The sequence below is a fragment of the Oncorhynchus gorbuscha genome, unplaced genomic scaffold, assembly GCF_021184085.1.
Source record: "Oncorhynchus gorbuscha isolate QuinsamMale2020 ecotype Even-year unplaced genomic scaffold, OgorEven_v1.0 Un_scaffold_1191, whole genome shotgun sequence".
Taxonomy (NCBI): Eukaryota; Metazoa; Chordata; class Actinopteri; order Salmoniformes; family Salmonidae; genus Oncorhynchus; species Oncorhynchus gorbuscha.
The window spans coordinates 132,501-150,000 of NW_025746045.1; the positions used below are offsets into that span (position 1 = coordinate 132,501).

At 50.2% G+C, this 17,500-nt stretch overlaps 1 protein-coding gene across 1 annotated transcript in view; it reads left to right on the plus strand.

Moving 5' to 3' along the window:
- The window catches only part of LOC124021738 (polycystin-1-like), a gene marked incomplete at its 3' end in the record, with an annotated part of 147,470 nt that overhangs the window by 91,829 nt on the left and 38,141 nt on the right, over positions 1 to 17,500 (plus strand). Inside the window, 8 exon segments of the mRNA XM_046336870.1 lie at positions 4,975 to 5,111; positions 6,006 to 8,617; positions 8,835 to 9,079; positions 9,580 to 9,832; positions 10,242 to 10,472; positions 10,736 to 10,950; positions 11,608 to 11,725; positions 17,163 to 17,315. Of these exon segments, the coding sequence (XP_046192826.1) occupies positions 4,975 to 5,111; positions 6,006 to 8,617; positions 8,835 to 9,079; positions 9,580 to 9,832; positions 10,242 to 10,472; positions 10,736 to 10,950; positions 11,608 to 11,725; positions 17,163 to 17,315 (3,964 nt within the window).

Sequence of the window (17,500 nt, forward strand, 5' to 3'; positions counted from 1 at the left end):
AGAAGAGAGGAGGGGATAGGGTCAAGCGGGCAGGTTGTTGGGCGGCCGGCCGTCACAAGACGAGATTTCATCTGGAGAGAGAGGGAGAAAGAGGTCAGAGCACAGGGTAGGGCAGTGTGAGCAGAACCAGCGGTGTCGTTTGACTTAGCAAACGAGGATCGGACTCGACCTTCTTTTCAAAATGGTTAAAGTCATCTGCAGAGAGGGAGGAGGGGGGAGGGGGCGGAGGATTCAGGAGGGAGGAGAAGGTGGCAAAGAGCTTCCTAGGGTTAGAGGCAGATGCTTGGAATTTAGCGTGGTAGAAAGTGGCTTTAGCAGCAGAGACAGAGGGGAAAATGTAGAGAGGAGGGAGGAAAGGATGCCAGGTCCGCAGGGAAGTTTTCCTCCATTTCCGCTCGGCTGCCCGGAGCCCTGTTCTGTGAGCTCCAATGAGTCATCGAGCCACGGAGCCCGAGCCGGCCTGGAGGATAGGGGACATAGAGAGTCAAGGGATGCAGAGAGGGAGGAGAGGAGGGTTGAGGAGGCAGAATCAGGAGATAGGTGGGAGAAGGTTTGAGCGGAGGGAAGAGATGATAGGATGGAAGAGGAGAGATAGCAGCGAAGGTTGGGACGGCGCGATACCATCCGAGTAGGGGCAGTGTGGGAGGTGTTGGATGAGAGCAAGAGGGAAAAGGATACAAGGCAGTGGTCGGAGACTTGGAGGGGAGTTGCAGTGAGGTTAGTGGAAGAACAGCATCTAGTAAAGATGAGGTCGAGCGTATTGCCTGCCTTGTGAGTAGGGGGAAGGTGAGAGGGTGAGGTCAAAAGAGGAGAGGAGTGGAAAGAAGGAGGCAGAGGAAAGAGTCAAAGGTAGACGTGGGGAGGTTAAAGTCGCCCAGAACTGTGAGAGGTGAGCCGTCCTCAGGAAAGGAGCTTATCAAGGCATCAAGCTCATTGATGAACTCTCCGAGGGAACCTGGAGGGCGATAAATGATAAGGATGTTAAGCTTGAAAGGGCTAGTAACTGTGATAGCATGGAATTCAAAGGAGGCGATAGACAGATGGGTAAGGGGAGAAAGAGAGAATGACCACTTGGGAGAGATGAGGATCCCGGTGCCACCACCCCGCTGACCAGACGCTCTCGGGGTGTGCCTGAACACGTGGGCGGACGAAAGAGAGCAGTAGGAGTAGCAGTGTTGTCTGTGGTGATCCATGTTTCCGTCAGTGCCAAGAAGTCGAGGGACTGGAGGGAGGCATAGGCTGAGATGAACTCTGCCTTGTTGACCGCAGATTGGCAGTTCCAGAGGCTACCGGAGACCTGGTGGGTGCGTTGTTGACACTACACTAATCAAGTCATTCCGTTGAGTGTAATAGTTTCTGCAGTGTTGCTATTCGGGGGCTAGCAGGCTAGCTAGCAGTGTTGTTTACGTTACGTTGCGTTAAAAGAACGACAATAGATGGCTAGCGAACCTAGAAAATCGCTCTAGACTACACAATTATCTTTGATACAAAGACGGCTATGTAGCTAGCTAAGTAGCTAGCTACGATCAAACAAATCAAACCGTTGTACTGTAATGAAATGAAGTGAAAATGTGATACAACCTGTGAATGCGACCGGGTAGTTGAGTTCTATACAGAAGACGTTGGCTAGCGTTGGCTAGCTAGCAGAGTCACCTACACGACAAATAGCTGGCTAGCTAACCTCGGTAAATTAAGATAATCACTCTAAGACTACACACTCTAAACCTAAACAACACAATTATCTTGGATACGATGATACGAAGACAGCAAAGACAGCTATGTAGGTAGCTAACACTAAACTAATCAAGTCGTTCAGTTGAGTGTAAAAGTTTCTCAGTGCAGCTAATCAGTGGACGTTAGCTAGCTGGCTAGTGAAGACTACGTTAGGACGGCGAAATACGATAATTACGCAATTATCTTTGATACAAAGACGGCTATGTAGCTAGCTGAGAAGAAATTGCTAAGATAAGACAAATCAAACCGAGATATAAACAAATCAAACACACACACACACACACACACACACACACACACACACACACACACACACACACACACACACACACACACACACACACACACACACACACACACACACACACGCAGCACGCACACCAACATATCATAAACACAGACCAAACCAAGCTCATGCTCAACATGTCTACATCTCTCTGAGACTGTCTCCTAAACATGTCTACATCTCTCTGAGACTGTCTCCTAAACATGTCTACATCTCTCTGAGACTGTCTCCTAAACATGTCTACATCTCTCTGAGACTGTCTCCTCAACATGTCTACATCTCTCTGGGACTGTCTCCTCAACATGTCTACATCTCTCTGGGACTGAGACTGTCTCCTAAACATGTCTACATCTCTCTGAGACTGTCTCCTCAACATGTCTACATCTCTCTGAGACTGTCTCCTCAACATGTCTACATCTCTCTGAGACTGTCTCCTAAACATGTCTACATCTCTCTGGGACTGAGACTGTCTCCTAAACATGTCTACATCTCTCTGAGACTGTCTCCTAAACATGTCTACATCTCTCTGAGACTGTCTCCTAAACATGTCTACATCTCTCTGAGACTGTCTCCTCAACATGTCTACATCTCTCTGAGACTGTCTCCTAAACATGTCTACATCTCTCTGGGACTGAGACTGTCTCCTAAACATGTCTACATCTCTCTGAGACTGTCTCCTAAACATGTCTACATCTCTCTGAGACTGTCTCCTAAACATGTCTACATCTCTCTGAGACTGAGACTGTCTCCTAAACATGTCTACATCTCTCTGAGACTGAGACTGTCTCCTAAACATGTCTACATCTCTCTGAGACTGAGACTGTCTCCTAAACATGTCTACATCTCTCTGAGACTGAGACTGTCTCCTAAACATGTCTACATCTCTCTGAGACTGAGACTGTCTCCTAAACATGTCTACATCTCTCTGAGACTGTCTCCTAAACATGTCTACATCTCTCTGAGACTGAGACTGTCTCCTAAACATGTCTACATCTCTCTGAGACTGTCTCCTAAACATGTCTACATCTCTCTGAGACTGAGACTGTCTCCTAAACATGTCTACATCTCTCTGAGACTGTCTCCTAAACATGTCTACATCTCTCTGAGACTGAGACTGTCTCCTAAACATGTCTACATCTCTCTGAGACTGTCTCCTAAACATGTCTACATCTCTCTGAGACTGTCTCCTAAACATGTCTACATCTCTCTGAGACTGTCTCCTAAACATGTCTACATCTCTCTGAGACTGAGACTGTCTCCTAAACATGTCTACATCTCTCTGAGACTGAGACTGTCTCCTAAACATGTCTACATCTCTCTGAGACTGTCTCCTAAACATGTCTACATCTCTCTGAGACTGTCTCCTAAACATGTCTACATCTCTCTGAGACTGAGACTGTCTCCTAAACATGTCTACATCACTCTGAGACTGTCTCCTAAACATGTCTACATCTCTCTGAGACTGTCTCCTAAACATGTCTACATCTCTCTGAGACTGAGACTGTCTCCTCAACATGTCTACATCTCTCTGAGACTGAGACTGTCTCCTCAACATGTCTACATCTCTCTGAGACTGAGACTGTCTCCTAAACATGTCTACATCTCTCTGAGACTGTCTCCTAATCATGTCTACATCTCTCTGAGACTGAGACTGTCTCCTAAACATGTCTACATCTCTCTGAGACTGTCTCCTAAACATGTCTACATCTCTCTGAGACTGTCTCCTAATCATGTCTACATCTCTCTGAGACTGAGACTGTCTCCTAAACATGTCTACATCTCTCTGAGACTGAGACTGTCTCCTAAACATGTCTACATCTCTCTGAGACTGTCTCCTAAACATGTCTACATCTCTCTGAGACTGAGACTGTCTCCTAAACATGTCTACATCTCTCTGAGACTGAGACTGTCTCCTAAACATGTCTACATCTCTCTGAGACTGAGACTGTCTCCTAAACATGTCTACATCTCTCTGAGACTGTCTCCTAAACATGTCTACATCTCTCTGAGACAGACTGTCTCCTAAACATGTCTACATCTCTCTGAGACTGTCTCCTAAACATATCTACATCTCTCTGAGACTGTCTCCTAAACATGTCTACATCTCTCTGAGACTGAGACTGTCTCCTAAACATGTCTACATCTCTCTGAGACTGAGTAACCTCCGTCTCCAAACACACACAGTCTTTGTGTGTGGTAATTGCAGCCTTCTATGTGGGACAGGGTTTTAATTTACAGTCTTGTGGTTAGAGCAGATTGCTGACAGGAATGTTCCCCTCCGTTTCTCTCTCCTTCTCTCTCTCCTTCCCTCAGTCTCTCTCCTTCTCTCTCTCCTTCCCTCCCTCCTTCCCTCAGTCTCTCTTCCCTCTCTCTCTCCTTCCCTCCCTCCTTCCCTCAGTCTCTCTTCCCTCTCTCTCTCCTTCCCTCCCTCCTTCCCTCAGTCTCTCCTTCTCTCTCTCTCCTTCCCTCTCTCTCTCCTTCCCTCAGTCTCTCTTCCCTCTCTCTCTCCTTCCCTCCCTCCTTCCCTCAGTCTTTCTTCCCTCTCTCTCTCCTTCCCTCCCTCCTTCCCTCAGTCTCACTTCCCTCTCTCTCTCCTTCCCTCCCTCCTTCCCTCAGTCTCACTTCAATCTCTTGTTCATCTCAGTGAGCGATCCTGAGTTTCCACTCCTCTCTCTCCAAACCCTCCACTGCTTCTCAGACACTAGTGTGTGTGTGTGTGTGTGTGTGTGTGTGTGTGTGTGTGTGTGTGTGTGTGTGTGTGTGTGTGTGTGTGTGTGTGTGTGTGTGTGTGTGTGTGTGTGTGTGTGTGTGTGTGTGTGTGTGTGTGTGTGTGTGTGTGTGTGTGTGTGTGTGTGTGTGTATGTATGTGTGTGTGTTTGTGTGTGTGTGTGTGTGTGTCTGTCATCCCTGACTGGATTGATTGTATTGACACCATCGTGCCCTGTCCCCCCCAGGTGGTCGTTTGGAGACGGAGGTTACCAGGAATATGACTTTAAACCTCCCTACAACACCTCCCTGTACCCTCCCCTACCAGACTCCCCTACACAGGTGCTCCTGCCCAACAAAGTCAAGTACAAGTACCAACAGCCAGGTCTGTTAATCCACCTCTATACTGGTTTATAGTGTTCATGCTATATTTACAGTATATATTTTTTAAACAGATGCTTTTACAGAAATCCCGGTTAGTAGAGGAGGGAATAAGCAGGACATCTAGAATCCTCCAACCTGCATTTCTGGAAAATTTTGGGAATGTTACTGAGATTTATCAACCCTACCTGGGAGTGTTACTGGGAATGTTACTGAGATTTATCAACCCTGTCTGGGAGTGTTACTGGGAATGTTACTGAGATTTATCAACCCTACCTGGGAGTGTTACTGGGAATGTTACTGAGATTTATCAACCCTACCTGGGAGTGTTACTGGGAATGTTACAGAGATTTATCAACCTTGTCTGGGAGTGTTACTGGGAATGTTACAGAGATTTATCAACCCTACCTGGGAGTGTTACTGGGAATGTTACTGAGATTTATCAACCCTACCTGGGAGTGTTACTGGGAATGTTACTGAGATTTATCAACCCTACCTGGGAGTGTCACTGGGAATGTTACTGAGATTTATCAACCCTACCTGGGAGTGTTACTGGGAATGTTACAGAGATTTATCAACCCTACCTGGGAGTGTTACTGGGAATGTTACTGAGATTTATCAACCCTACCTGGGAGTGTCACTGGGAATGTTACTGAGATTTATCAACCCTACCTGGGAGTGTTACTGGGAATGTTACTGAGATTTATCAACCCTACCTGGGAGTGTTACTGGGAATGTTACTGAGATTTATCAACCCTACCTGGGAGTGTTACTGGGAATGTTACTGAGATTTATCAACCCTGTCTGGGAGTGTCACTGGGAATGTCTTGTTACATTTTGGAAAAGAGGACAATGTCATGCTTTTCTCTTTGCCCCTCCCCTTCCTGTTTCTCTGTAGGAGTGTACACCGTCCTGGTGTCTGTGTCTAACCATTACGAGAACAGAACCCAGCGCATCGACATGCACGTATACAGTGTCCTTACCCACGTCGACATAGAAACAGAGCCCCGCCTCCTCCAGGCCGGCCAACCAGCAGCTTTTGAGGCTCACGCCTTGCCCTCTGCCTATGGCATCGTCTATACGTGGGATTTTGCCGATGGCTCCGCCTCCAGAGAGGGGCCTCAACGTCGCGTCAACCACACCTACGAGGTCGGCCACAGTGGCGTCCATAATGTGTGTGTGTCCGTGAATAATACCATCAGCTGGACGAAGGCCTGCGCTGAGATGTTGGTGTACGAGGAGATTAAAGGGTTAACGGCGACCTCCTCCGCCCCGACCGAGCTCAACACCCCGACGACGGTCTCTGCACACCTGGAGGCAGGTAACAACGTCACCTGGAGCTTCGACATGGGCGACGGGTCCATGGTGACGACGGCGGGTTCCGAGGTTCCGCACACCTACGTGAAAGACGGGAACTACACGGTGAACGTGACGGCGCGGAATGCGGTGAGCGCCCGCTGGACCCTGGTACCTGTCCAGGTGTTCGTGCTGCAGGTGGTGAGGCTGGAGCCGGCGGGCTGTGTCCGGGAGCTGACCCAGGTCGACTTCCAGGCCTTCGTTTCGGGGAATGCCTCCTCTCACCTGTATGAGTGGAGCTTCGGGGACGGGACCCCCAACCAGACACACCTGGGCAGCCCCAGGATCAGCCACTCCTACTGGGGCAGCGGGGACTACCACCTCTCCCTGCTGCTGTCCAGCGGCGTCAACAAGGCCAACTTCTTTGCGTGGGTTTGTGTCCAGCCGGCGGTGTCCAACGTGACCCTGACCCCAGAGAAATGTAACTTCAGACTGGGGGAGGAGAGCCGGTTCAGGGCCAGCGCCCAGCCAGACTTCGACTACACCTACTTATGGGATTTTGGGGTGATTGAGGACTCTACACCTGTCCAGGGCCATACGGACATGGTGTTCACCTATAAAAACCCTGGTCAGTACCTGGTGATGGTCACTGTGTCCAACAACATCTCCTGCAGTAACGACAGCGTCCTGATTCAGATCCAGCGGCCGGTAGGACTGGTCCTGATCCAACATAACGGGACTAGATCCAATAACCTGACTCTGAGGGAGGTGTACCTCTTCACCACCTCTTCGCTGGCGCCTGCCAGCCTCTACACCTGGGATTTCGGCGACGGAACGCCCCTCACCCCCGGCCCGAACGCGACACACGCCTACAACGTCTCTGGAGTCTTCAATGTCACGCTGACGGCGGAGAACCCGGTGAGCAGCAACCACACCCGGGTTGCCGTGGCGGTCCTGGCACCCATCCGCGGCCTGGTGGTCAACGCTGATCGGGTCAACGTTCCCATAAACGCCACAGTCAACTTCAAGGCTCACCTGGAGGAAGGCGACGGCGTAAGGTTTTCGTGGAACCTATGTGACGGCTGCACGCCCAGGCTCCAAGAATGGAAGACTCATTACACCTTCCGGTCGGTGGGGACGTACAACGTCATCGTCACGGCAGAGAGCGACGTGGGCTCAGCCCAGGCCAGCATATACATCTACGTGCTTCGGGAGCTGGAGGGGCTGCAGATCCAGCCTGAGGAGGAGATGGGGGGCGAGGGGGGGTGCTGCTACGCTACGAACCGTGTGCTCCACCTCCAGGCCGCGCTGAGGGAAGGAACCAACATGTCCTTCAGCTGGAACCTCCTCAGGGAGTTGGCGCCGGTCAGCACTGCGCTCAACCTCAGCGGGAAGACCATCCCAGTCAACTTCTCCACCCCTGGTCCCTGTGACGTCTTCCTGCGGGCCACCAACCTCCTTGGAACGCTCGCGGTGAACAGAACCATCCAGTTCCTCGATCCGGTTGGAGAGCTGTACCTGGAGACCAGCGTCAACCCTGTGGCGGTCAACTCCTCCACTAACCTGACGGTGTTGGCCAGTAAAGGCTCGGACCTGCAGTACCGGTGGTCGGCTGATGAGGGCGCTCTAGGCTGGAATGAGCCCTCTGTGGTTCATCGGTTCACTGTTCCAGGAATGAAGGTCGTTACTGTGGAAGTGTCCAATGAGGTCAGCTCCGATACGGTGTCCAAGTTCATTGACGTCCAGGAAGTGGTAACAGGAGTTACGTTCTCTGCGACTAACGTCACAGAGCAGAACTTTGTGGCCACCGGCGTCAATGTCTCCCTCCAAGGAGAATTAAGGACCGGCACCAACGTATCTTGGACCTGGCTGTTGCTGGGCAGAACAGAAATGGGACGGAGGGTGTCCCACGTTTTCCAGGAACCAGGGCTGTTCACCGTTATGCTAAACGCTACCAACGACGTAAGCGGCGAGGCGTTTTCCAGAGAGTTGACGGTACAGGATAAGATTCAGGGTTTGGAGCTGAGGGCCAGTAAGAGGATCGCTGCGGTCGGGGAGAGGGTGGAGTTTACCATCGCCAAGGCGTCAGGGACGAACGTGAGCTTCATCCTCAGCATCAGCGGAGACTCGACCGTTTTCGGCCTCAACCAGACCTACGTTCACCAGTTCAGCCGGGTCGACACCTACATGGTAAACCTGACCGCACACAACCAGGTGAGATACAGGAGTTCCAGGAGAGAATGCTGCGCATCGTGTTTAGATGACCTTTTTGTATTACTATTTATTTTTATTAAGCATTTTAATATTGTTGTAGTTGATTTTTTTTACAACTCAATACAATTTCTTTACATATATTCTCATATGTTATGATAGTTGATGTTTGTTGTGTTTTTCTTTGTCTTATTTTACCGTAATCTCATAATTTCCCCAGGTGAGTTCTGAGCGGCGCCACCTGCAGGTGGAGGTGATGGAGCCAGTGAGCATGCTGAGTATCCTGGACTGCTGTGACGCCGCCATGCCTGTGGGCGTCAAGAAGACCTTGGTAGCCGACATCCTGACAGGAAACCCGGTGACCTTCCTGTGGACCTTTGACCTTAACCACCTCCCCCTTCCCCACATCGGGAAAGAGGTGACCTACATCCCCGACCAGGCCGGGTCACTCACCATCTACCTGAGGTAAGGTATCAACTGAGTACGGGGCTAGAGACACAGGGGGATCAGTTCCCCCGCTGGGGCCGCCAAGACCAAAATGTAGGCTACTAAAAGTCTGTACTGTCAGTCTGTTGTAAATGAGGCCGTGTCGTTCACCCTCTCGTTGAGGTGACGTACCAACTGAATATGGGGCTCACAACACAAAGGTTGTGGGTTCTGCCAGAACCACCAATGCTCTCTGTTGAAGGACCAACTTCCTTTGCAACGCCAACATTTCCCAGGTTTTTACAGACATCCTGGTTGGGAGGATCCAGCGTTTCCTGCTGATTCTCTTCTGATTTCTTGAATCTTCTAACCAGGATTTTTGGAAATCCTGGTAATTTGGTGAAAGTTACTGTAATTTTGAACACTGCCAAGGTTGTTGGTTCGATTCCCAGTGGGGCCACCAATATGAAAATCTGCTCTGTTACATGTTGCTTTAGTATTTTCTATCTGCTAAATTCTATCTTTCTTAATGCATCCAGGGCGTTCAACTTGCTCAACGGCCAGAACATCACCAAGCACATCCAGGTGCAGAACGTTCTGACGGAGGCCCGGGTGGAGGCCCGGCCCAGAGACACCTTCATCAACAAGACGGTGATGCTGATGGCGGGCGTCACGCCTCAATCCACACCCGTTACCTTCCTCTGGGACTTTAGGGACGGCTCTGCGCCCCTGCTCTCCGCCACTTCCTCTGTTGAACATGTGTTCGCGTTCCCAGGTCAATACCTGGTCCAGGTACACTAGGTTTATATTATTTAGTATCATCAACATGTTTATTGACATGTTTATTTTCATGTGTTTCTTGATTTTGTGTGAATGACAGCAAACCCAATTTCCCTTTTCTAGAGACTTTCTATAAGCACAACTATAATAAACATGTCTGCTGGACAATACAGTTTCATTACACAAAGCTACACTTGCAATTTTCTTACACCATTTTCCAACACGGAGATAGTTGTCATTCTGCCTCCCACCACTAGGGAATTTGCAGCAACCTAAATAAGGTTGTACTTATACTATGATAAACATTATGTTTACACACAGTAACAGTTTTGATTACTGTAAACCAACCCCCAACCCCATTTTATAACAAACACAAATCTAATAAACACAGATTGACCGTAATTCTCCTCCCCACCACTAGGTGAACTGTAGTAACTTGGTGAGCTGGGTGGTAGCCAGGGTGGAGGTGACCATCAGGGTGTTGGAGTGTGAGGAGCCAGAGGTTCAGGTAGTCCAGGCTCCTAGGCTAGCCATCTGGCGCTACCAGCCCACCCTGGTGGAGGCTAGCGTGGACCTGAAGGCTTGCATCCGCTATGGAGCCCAGTACCTCTGGGAGATCTTCTCCACCCCGCACTGCAACTACGACCATTCGGTACCGCTTCTTAAATCAATATGTTGTTCTGTATTGTGTTGATTATCCACTGTCAATAATACATTCTCAAACCATTGACCCTTCGCTAAGCCCCGACCCCTTGGTTACTGTTGCAACCTCGGGGGGAAAGTTCTGGGCAGGGCTTTGTAAAGGGTCACTTGTTCACCTCAGCAGTCAAGTTTTCAAGGTGGAGCCCTTTCAGTACAGAGCAAAAAACTGTGGTGATGAATGCGTTGTGACTCTATTCACCCTCCGGCCTCCAGGTGGCAGCACCTCTGGCCTCTAAGATCCCTCTCCCGGGGGAAGTAGACGTGCGACGGCTGCAGCTCTCGCTGCCCAAGATGGCTCTGCGTTCGGGGAACTACTCGCTGGTGTTCTCCCTGTCCTACCAGGGGGTTCCCCTGAGGAAGGCTGCCTGTCTACAGCTAACCGTCATGGCCGCCCGCCTGGTTCCTATCATAGAGGGAGGGACCTACAGGTAAAAGGGGCAGATACCGTTGAAGGAGTAGTTCTTTTTTTTTTTTTTACAATAAAAATAACTGTCTAAAGAACACAATAAAATCACTGATTGCAGGCCAAGCTAAAAATAAGATCTACAACACTTAAAGGAGGAGTTCAGTATTTATAAACTCTGTTAGATGGTTTCCTCAACCTGAAAGTAGGTTATGGGCCAGGAGAAACTGTAATCCATAGCCCATTGTAGTCTACTTTCAGGGTGAGGAGAAACTGTAATCCATAGTCCATTGTAGTCTACTTTCAGGGTGAGGAGAAACTGTAATCCATAGTCCATTGTAGTCTACTTTCAGGGTGAGGAGAAACTGTGATCCATGGTCCATTGTAGTCTACTTTCAGGGTGAGGAGAAACTGTAATCCATAGTCCATTGTAGTCTACTTTCAGGGTGAGGAGAAACTGTGATCCATGGTCCATTGTAGTCTACTTTCAGGGTGAGGAGAAACTGTAATCCATAGTCCATTGTAGTCTACTTTCAGGGTGAGGAACCATCTAACATCAAGTTGTAGAACTACTCCTTTTAAGGGTAAAACAAAACACCATCCCTTGTTTTGTTTTCAGATCATGAAATGATCCCTTTTTACTGCAGTTGAAATACCGTTATGTCTGATGTGGTACTTCCAGGGTGTGGTCCAAGACCCAGGACCTGCAGCTGAGTGCTGAGCAGAGCTATGACCCCAACATGAGCCTGGACAACCAGTCACTACTCCACTACCACTGGGACTGTGTCTCCACCTCCAAGGTAAGGACACACTTACACTTGAAGTCGGAAGTTTACATACACCGAGGTTGGAGTCATTAAAACTTGTTTTTCAAGCACTCCACACATTTCTTGTTAACAAACTATAGTTTTGCTAAGTCAGTTAGGACATCTACTTTGTGCATGACACAAGTCATTTTTCCAACAATTGTTTACAGACAGATTATTTCACTTAGAATTCACTGTATCACAACTCTTTGCTTGGCATCATGGGAAAATCTAAAGAAATCAGCCAGGACCTCAGAAAAAAATTGTAGACCTCCACAAGTCTGGTTCATCCTTGGGAGCAATTTTCAAACGCCTGAAGGTACCACGATCATCTGTACAAACAATAGTACCGCTCAGGAAGGAGGCGCGTTCTGTCTCCTAGAGATGAACGTACTTTGGTGCAAAAAGTGCAAATAAATCCCAGAACAACAGCAAAGGACCTTGTGAAGATGCTGGAGGAAACAGGTACAAAAGTATCTATATCCACAATAAAACGAGTCCAATATCAGCAAGGAAGAAGCCACTGCTCCAAAACCACCATAAAAAGCCAGACTACGGTTTGCAACAGCACATGGGGACAAAGATCATACCTTTTGGAGAAATGTCCTCTGGTCTGATGAAACAAAAATAGAACTGTTTGGCCATAATGACCATCATTATGTTTTGAGGAAAAAGGGGGAGGCTTTCAAGCCGAAGAACACCATCCCACCGTGAAGCACGGAGGTGGCAGCATCATGTAGTGGGGGTGCTTTGCTACAGGAGGGATTGGTGCACTTCACAAAATAGATGGCGTCATGAGGATGGACAATTAGGTGGATATATTGAAGCAACATCTCAAGATATCAGTCAGAAAGTTAAAGCTTGGTCACAAATGGGTCTTCCAAATGGACAATGACCCCAAGCATACTTCCAAAGTTGTGGCAAAATGGCTTAAGGACAACAAAGTCAAGGTATTGGAGTGGCCAGCACAAAGCCCTGACCTCAACCCTATATATATTTTTGGGGCAGAACTGAAAAACTGAGTGCGAGCAAGGAGGCCTACAAACCTGACTCAGTTACACCAGCTCTGTCAGGAGGAAGGGGCCACAATTCACCCAATTTATTGTGGGAAGCTTGTGGAAGGCTACCCAAAACGTTTGACCCAAGTTAAACAATTTAAAGGCAATGCTACCAAATACTAATTGAGTGCATGTAAACTTCTGAACCGCTGGGAATGTGAAAGATGAAATAAATCATTCTCTCTACTATTATTCTGACATTTCACATTCTTAAAATAAAGTGGTGATTCTAACTGACCTAAAACAGGGAATTTTTACTAGGATTAAATGTCAGGAATTGTGAAAAACTGAGTTTAAATGTATTTGGCTAAGGTGTATGTAAACTTCCGACTTCAACTGTATCAGTCAATCAATGAAAGGTGTTTTATGACATCAGCAGTTGTTATAGTTACCGGCCCAGACACCAGGAAGGAAGCAAAGCCAGAGCACAGTGGCCAGGAAGAAACGCTGTGGGCAACCGGCTCAGGGGAATTATAGGAGTTACTCTGTAATCATCCAGATATCCCAATGTTTTTCAGAATCATCTGTCCCTATAGGACATCGTTCCGACTCTGTCTCTTTCTCTCTCTCTCTCTTTCTCTCTCTGTCTTTCTATCTGTCTGTCTCTCTGTCTCTCCCTCTCTGTCTCTCTCTCTCATTCTCTCTCTCTCATTCTCTCTCTGTCTCTCTCTCTGTCTCTGTCTCTCTCTCTGTCTCTCTCTCTCTGTCTCTCTCTCTCTCTCTTCTCTCTCTTCTCTCTCTCTCTCTCTCTCTCTCTCTCTGTCTCTCTCTCTGTCTCTCTCTCTCTGTCTCTCTCTCTCTTTCTCTCTCATTCTCTCTCATTCTCTCTCTCATTCTCTCTCATTCTCTCTCTCTGTCTCTCTCTCTCTCTCTCTCTCTCTCTCTCTCTCTCTCTCTCTCTCTCTCTCTCTCTCTCTCTCTCTCTCTCTCTCTCTCTCCTTTCCTCTCTCTCTCCCCTCTCCCTCTCCTCTCCCTCTCTCTCTCTCTCTCTCTCTCTCTCTCTCTCTCTCTCTCTCTCTCTCTCTCTCTCTCTCTCTCTCTCTCTCTCTCTCTCTCTCTCTCTCTCTCTGGAGCCTTGCGTAGGATTATGGGTAGTCCGTATGGGCTTCTTTGAGACAAAACTTCCTTGGAACTTCCAATCAAATTGCTTTCCCTTTGAATCTGTTATTTTCAAAGTGCTTTTTACTGAGAATTCAGTGGGTTTGTAATATTTTTAGTCTGTAATGTTACACGATTGTCATCTGGTAATTGGTTTTAGTGAGCACAGACTTGGCTGGTCTGATGACAGCTTGGGTTTAATGCTGTGTGTTTACCTGGCAAGAACACACTTGGGCTGCATAGCAGAACACAACTATACTGGACCCATAAGCATGTGTAGCAGGACATTGTCCTTGAAGAGAGAGTGTTCTGAGAGTGTTCTGGGAAAGTGTGTGTGACGTGAGAGGGAGATAAAGGCGTCTGCCAAGTTATGTAACTATGAAGAGATGAAACTCAACATTCCACAGCCTGTTCCCCTCACAGTTTGATCACACACACACACACACACACACACACACACACACACACACACACACACACACACACACACACACACACACACACACACACACACACACACACACACACACACACACACACACACACACACACACACACACACACACACACACACACACACACACACACACACACACACCTAGCTAGCTAGGGGTGTGTATGAAATAAGGAGGAAATTGGAGAGAATGGGAGAAAAAGAATGTCAAGGGAAAGAAGGCTGGAGGAAGAGGAGAACAAGATGAGGTGGAGGAAGAGGAGAACAAGGGGGAAATTGAGGAGAGGGTGGGAGAGAGAGGATGAGATGGAGAGGGATGGGAGGGAGAGAGAGGATGAGATGGAGAGGGAGGGGAGGGAGAGAGAGGATGAGATGGAGAGGGATGGGAGGGAGAGAGAGGATGAGATGGAGAGGGAGAGGAGGGAGAGAGAGGATGAGATGGAGAGGGATGGGAGGGAGAGAGAGGATGAGATGGAGAGGGATGGGAGGGAGAGAGAGGATGAGATGGAGAGGGAGGGGTGGGAGAGAGGATGAGATGGAGAGGGATGGGAGGGAGAGAGAGGATGAGATGGAGAGGGAGATGGAGGGAGAGAAGGATGAGATGAGGAGGGGGAGAGAGGATGAGATGGAGAGGGAGGGGTGGGAGAGAGAGGATGAGATGGAGAGGGATGGGAGGGAGAGAGAGGATGAGATGGAGAGGGAGGGGGGGAGAGAGGATGAGATGGAGGGAGATGGAGAGGGATGGGAGGGAGAGAGGATGAGATGGAGAGGGATGGGAGGGAGAGAGAGGATGAGATGGAGAGGGAGGGGAGGGAGAGAGAGGATGAGATGGAGAGGGAGGGAGGGAGAGAGAGGATGAGATGGAGAGGGAGGGGAGGGAGAGAGAGGATGAGATGGAGAGGGATGGGAGGGAGAGAGAGGATGAGATGGAGAGGGATGGGAGGGAGAGAGAGGATGAGATGGAGAGGGAGGGGAGGGAGAGAGAGGATGAGATGGAGAGGGAGGGGAGGGAGAGAGAGGATGAGATGGAGAGGGAGGGGAGGGAGAGAGAGGATGAGATGGAGAGGGATGGGAGGGAGAGAGAGGATGAGAGATGGAGAGGGGAGGGAGAGGGAGAGAGGAAGAGATGGAGAGGGAGGGGGAGAGAGAGAGGATGAGATGGAGAGGGAGGGAGGGAGAGAGAGGATGAGATGGAGAGGGGGGAGGGAGAGAGAGGATGAGATGGAGAGGGATGGGAGGGAGAGAGAGGATGAGATGGGAAGAGGGGAGGGAGGAGAGGATGAGATGGAGAGGGAGGGGAGGGAGAGAGAGGGAGATGGAGAGGGAGGGGAGGGGAGAGAGGAAGAGATGGAGAAGGAGAAAGAGAGGAGGGAGGGGAGGAGAGGGAGAGAGGAAGAGATGGAGAGGGAGAGGGAGGGAGAGGGAGGGAGGGAGAGGAGGAGAGAGAGGAGGGGGAGGGAGAGAGAGGAAGAGATGGAGAGGGAGGGAGGGAGAGGGAGGGGAGAGGGAGGAAGAGAGGAGGGGAGGGAGAGGGAGAGGAGAGAAAGAGAGGGAGGGGAGGGAGAGAGAGGAAGAGATGGAGAGGGAGGGGAGGGGGAGGGAGAGAGGGAGGGGAGGGAGGGGAGAGAGGGAGGGAGAGGGAGGGGAGGGAGAGAGGGAGATGGAGAGAGGGGAGGGGGAGAGGAAGAGATGGGGAGGGAGAGGGAGGGAGAGAGAGGGAGGGAGAGAGGAGATGGAGAGGGGAGGGAGAGGGAGGAGGGAGGGAGAGGGAGGGAGGGAGAGGGAGGAAGAGATGGGGAGGGAGGGAGAGAGAGGAAGAGAGGGAGGGAGGGGAGGGGGGAGAGAGAGGAAGAGATGGGAGGGAGGGGAGGGAGAGAGGAGAGGGGAGGGGAGGGAGAGGGGGAGGGGAGAGGGAGAGGGAGGGGAGGGAGAGAGAGGGAGGGGAGGGGAGAGATGGAGGGGAGGGAGGGAGAGGGAGGGGAGGGAGAGGGAGGAAGAGATGGAGAGGGAGGGGAGGGAGAGAGAGGAAGAGATGGAGAGGGAGGGGAGAGGAGAGAGAGGAAGAGATGGAGAGGGGAGGGGAGGGAGAGGGAGGAAGAGATGGAGAGGGGGAGGGGGAGAGAGAGGAAGAGATGGAGAGAGGGGAGGGGAGAGAGAGGAAGAGATGGAGAGGGAGGGGAGGGAGAGAGAGGAGAGATGGAGAGGGAGGGGAGAGAGGGGAGGGAAGAGATGGAGGGAGGGGAGGGAGAGGGAGGAAGAGATGGAGAGGGAGGGGAGGGAGAGAGAGGAAGAGATGGAGAGGGAAGGGAGGGAGAGAGAGGATGAGATGGAGAGGGAGGGGAGGGAGAGATGGATGGAGAGGGAGGGAGAGAGAGGGAGAGGAAGAGATGGAGAGGGAGGGGAGGGAGAGGGAGGACAGAGATGGAGAGGGGGAGGAGGGAGAGAGAGGAAGAGATGGAGAGGGAGGAGGGGGAGAGGGAGGGAAAGAGAGGAAGAGCTGGAGAGGGAGGGGAGGGAGAGAGGGAGAGGGAGGGGAGGGGATGGAAAGAGAGGAAGAGAGGGGGATGGGGAGAGAGAGAGAGGGAGTGGAAGAGGGAGAGGGGGAGGGAGGAGAGAGGGAGAGGGAAGAGAGAGATGGAGATAATAAGTGGTCCAAACTGCACCACTAACAGAGACTGAAGAGGAGATAGAGTCATGTCCTTGAACCAACATTCCCTCACCTTGGAAACCTGGAACCAATAATGTTGGATGAACGGCAGACACACACAATCACTTATAAATCAGATAAACATTAGTTGTCTCTCTCCCTCCCTCCTCCCAGGGGCCATCGTACTGTACCAATCTGAACTTTGGTCTGGGGTCCAGTGGTCCTGTCTTGGGTATCCCTGGCTCTGAGCTCCAGGCAGATGTAGAGTACACCTTCAGACTGACGGTCCGCAAGGAGGGAATGGCCCCAGAGTCTACTACACAGACCGTGAGTACACACACACACAGACCGTGAGTACACACACACAGACCCTGAGTACACACACATACGCAGACTGTGAGTACACACACACACACGGACCGTGAGTACGCACACACACACACGGACCGTCAGTACACACACACACACACACACACACACACACACACACACACACACACACACACACACAC